The 3,224-nt window shown below is 25.4% G+C and overlaps 1 protein-coding gene across 1 annotated transcript in view; it reads left to right on the top strand.

Annotated features, from left to right (window-relative positions):
• LOC117181865 (kinesin-like protein KIF12) overlaps window positions 1-3,224 on the top strand; it is a 68,185-nt gene that overhangs the window by 61,655 nt on the left and 3,306 nt on the right. Inside the window, exon 14 of the mRNA XM_033374875.1 lies at window positions 481-695. Coding sequence (XP_033230766.1) covers window positions 481-695 — 215 coding nt within the window. The remainder of the gene's footprint in view (window positions 1-480; window positions 696-3,224) is intronic.

Genomic DNA, 3,224 nt, shown 5'->3' with positions numbered 1-3,224 from the left:
TATGGTGGGTTGAAATTTTTGTAAAAAAAAAATCAAAACATGGTTTTCGATGTATTTTTTCCCGTAGAATTCGATTCTGAAGTCAAAATAATAAAATTTTTCTTTATTTTTTTTATTTAAAAAAAAACCATGAAAAAACCGTAAAAAATGAGGTTTTTCGAGCAAAACCCCATAAAAAAGTAGCTGGACCTTACTTTTTTATTGCAAATTCGGATTCAGCGTCGAAAAATACATAAGAACATATAGGTCTCGTCAATTGCACAGACACTTGTTTTTTTTGTGGGCCTGTGTAATCTTCAGGACAAAATCTTCGCGAATTAGAAAAAATAAGTATGTGAGTGAAGGACCCCCTGCCATAACAAATCGTAACAAAATGTCTCAAATCCTCTTCCCCCCATCCCTTGAGCTGTTACGTAATTTAAGTACGGTCCCTAATTCAAAAACACAGTTTTAAGCACTTGAAAATTATTCCGATGATAGGATCTGCTGGACGGAAGTGGGCTCTCAAAATATGGGAGTGTTATGCCCCAAAAAGTACTGAAAGAACTGGACAAGAGGCGAATTATGGGTAGCGTGAATAATATTGCCGAAGCTTACAAAGATAAGAGTCATCATCGTCGTCATAATTCCTGGGACAATGGAAATAGATCTTCAACCAGTCCGGACCAAACCACTTCTCCAGTGAATGGCAGTCGGTGAGAATTATCATTAGTATAAAAATAATTACTATATGCATGAAATTAGCGATTTTATGATTAGATTTAGAATTAGTATCCTCCTTCATCAGAGTGTCTGATGAAATCCTTTTCTTTTTAATTTCCAAAATCATTCCTCGAAAATTTCTTTCTTTCGCTCAAAAACTGATCTACTATTTTTGCCAGATTTGAAAAAAATATTGAGTAGCCTCCATGAAGATTTTTATGCCGAATATTCCACTTTTTTGTAATAAAAAATTTAATTTCTACCATTTTAACTATCCCATCTTGAACAATCCAGGAAATTCTTTATCAAAGATGTCATTTGACTCTCAAATTTTTTCGTTATGAGAAATCATTTTTAAGGTGGGTAAAAATAAATAAATTTTCCGATTTTATGAGAAAGTTGAGATTAAGAGGTCTGAATCGTGTATTAATTTTTGTATTTGATTATGGAACTTTCGGGAAATACAACTTATACTTTATTGACAACAATTTTTTCTATTTGAGACCAAATTTGGGGCGACAAAAAAATACCGAAAATTAAAATTCCCGAATAGTAAAATATTCGCAATAAAAAACTCCCGAAATTATAAGAATTCCGATTTGGAAAATCCCTGAATAACATAATTCTCGAACATTTTATAATATTACCAAATAATAAAATTTGCGCCAGAAAATTTCCGATTTATAAATATCCAACTCCAAAAAACTCCAGTATTCAACTAATCAACAAATTGTTTTTCAAAGAAAATTATTCATTTATTTAGTAAAAATACAACAATAACATATTATGTTCAAATAAAATTGTTTTTAGCAAATTCGATGTATTTTTAAAAGTTAGTGTTTAAATATAAAATAATAATTATCGAATACAAATTCTCAATATATATATTTTTTTTAATGTGCATAGTAGTTTTTTTTAAAATTATTGTTCTTGCAATAAAATGTGTTTCTCGTATTGTTCTTTTACATTGATCAATATTTTGTATCAATTATTTTTATTTCTAACACAAAAAAAAAATTTTTATGCATTCAACTCCAATATTCGTTGTTGTGATAATATTTTTAATATATAAATATGATTTAATAAAAAACTTTTTTTAGATCGAATTCGATTATTTTCTAGTGTTGCGAATTTCGCAGTATCGGATATTTTATAATTCGGAAATTTTCTATAGGAAATTTTATTATTTGGGAATTTTCAAATTCACTTATATTATAAATTGTTGGAAATTTTATTATTCGGGAATTTTCAAATTCGCTTATATTATAAATTGTTGGAAATTTTATTATTCGAAAATTTTCCTTATCGGGATTTTTAAATTTCGCAATCTTATAGTTTCAGAAATTTTCTATTTCGAATAGTTTCTTTTTCGTGAATTTTGAATTGTCGGGATACTTGTTTTCAGGATTTTTCATTCGCCTTCCAAATTCTTGTAATTGTTTTCCTATAATTCAAAAACTGTTTTTTGAAAAAATAAAAAATCAATAAATTGTTCAAAGAAAGTCTGTGGTTTCATATTTTTTATATTTACAGGCTTCATAACTAATTTTTTAAAAGTTTATTTGTTCATTTGTTTTTAAGTTTTTATAAATATAATTTTCCCAAGATTCTTAAGAAAATTCAAAACACAATTTTCAACAAACAACGAAATTTTCAGTAAAAAAATATCAACCAAATTATAATTTGAAGGGGAAAATAATTTTGAATACAAAATGAACATTTCGAGTTACTATTTATATCTTAAAGTTTATTTGTTTATCAAAAATTTGAGTTATTTTAAAAAATATTTAGGACTTGCAGAAGGTAGGAAGAAATTTTAAAATATTTTATCATTTTTCGGATATGTTTTAAAGTTTTAATACAGTTTTAATCTCTTTAAAACTTCTATAATTCTTAAATATCTTTTAAACAGAATGGAATTGTGTCAACATTTCTGAAAACTCTTTAAACAAATTTTTTTAATTGCATTAAAACCTTGCAAGTTCCTTTTTTTGGCAAATTTGAAAATCTTTCGAAAATTTTAAATAATCTCTTTAAATTAATTGTTTGACATAAAAAATCATTAAATAGCTTCAAAATTTTATTTTCAAATCTTAACAAATTTACATTATATTGGTTTACATTTTTTTCTAATCTTTTGAAAATTTTAAGCATTTTAAGCATTTTTAAAAATTTCTAGATGTCTTTTGAAATTATTCTAATGTTTGCCAACTTTTTTTTCAATCTTTTAAAATTGAAAAAATTTGCCAGTTCCTTTTTTGACATTTAAAAAAATTTTTTAATCTTATTAAATATTCTCTTAAACCCCTTTCTAAATCTTGAAGAAGCTACTAAATTTTTTGTTAGAAATCTTCCAAAATCTGCTTTTCAAATTTTTCAAATCTTTTTGAATTTAAAATCTTCTACATTGTTTTTAGAAATTTTAGGAAATAATTTGAAATCTTTTGCAACTTTTTACAATTTTCTCTTAAAATTCTTTTTTCAAAATGAAAAATCAATTAAGATTTTCTCAGGAATCAATT

This window comes from Belonocnema kinseyi, chromosome 10 (genome assembly GCF_010883055.1).
Source record: "Belonocnema kinseyi isolate 2016_QV_RU_SX_M_011 chromosome 10, B_treatae_v1, whole genome shotgun sequence".
In the NCBI taxonomy this organism is placed as follows: domain Eukaryota; kingdom Metazoa; phylum Arthropoda; class Insecta; order Hymenoptera; family Cynipidae; genus Belonocnema; species Belonocnema kinseyi.
Note: the sequence above shows the minus strand (reverse complement) of the source record. Positions and strands in the feature narration are given on the sequence as shown.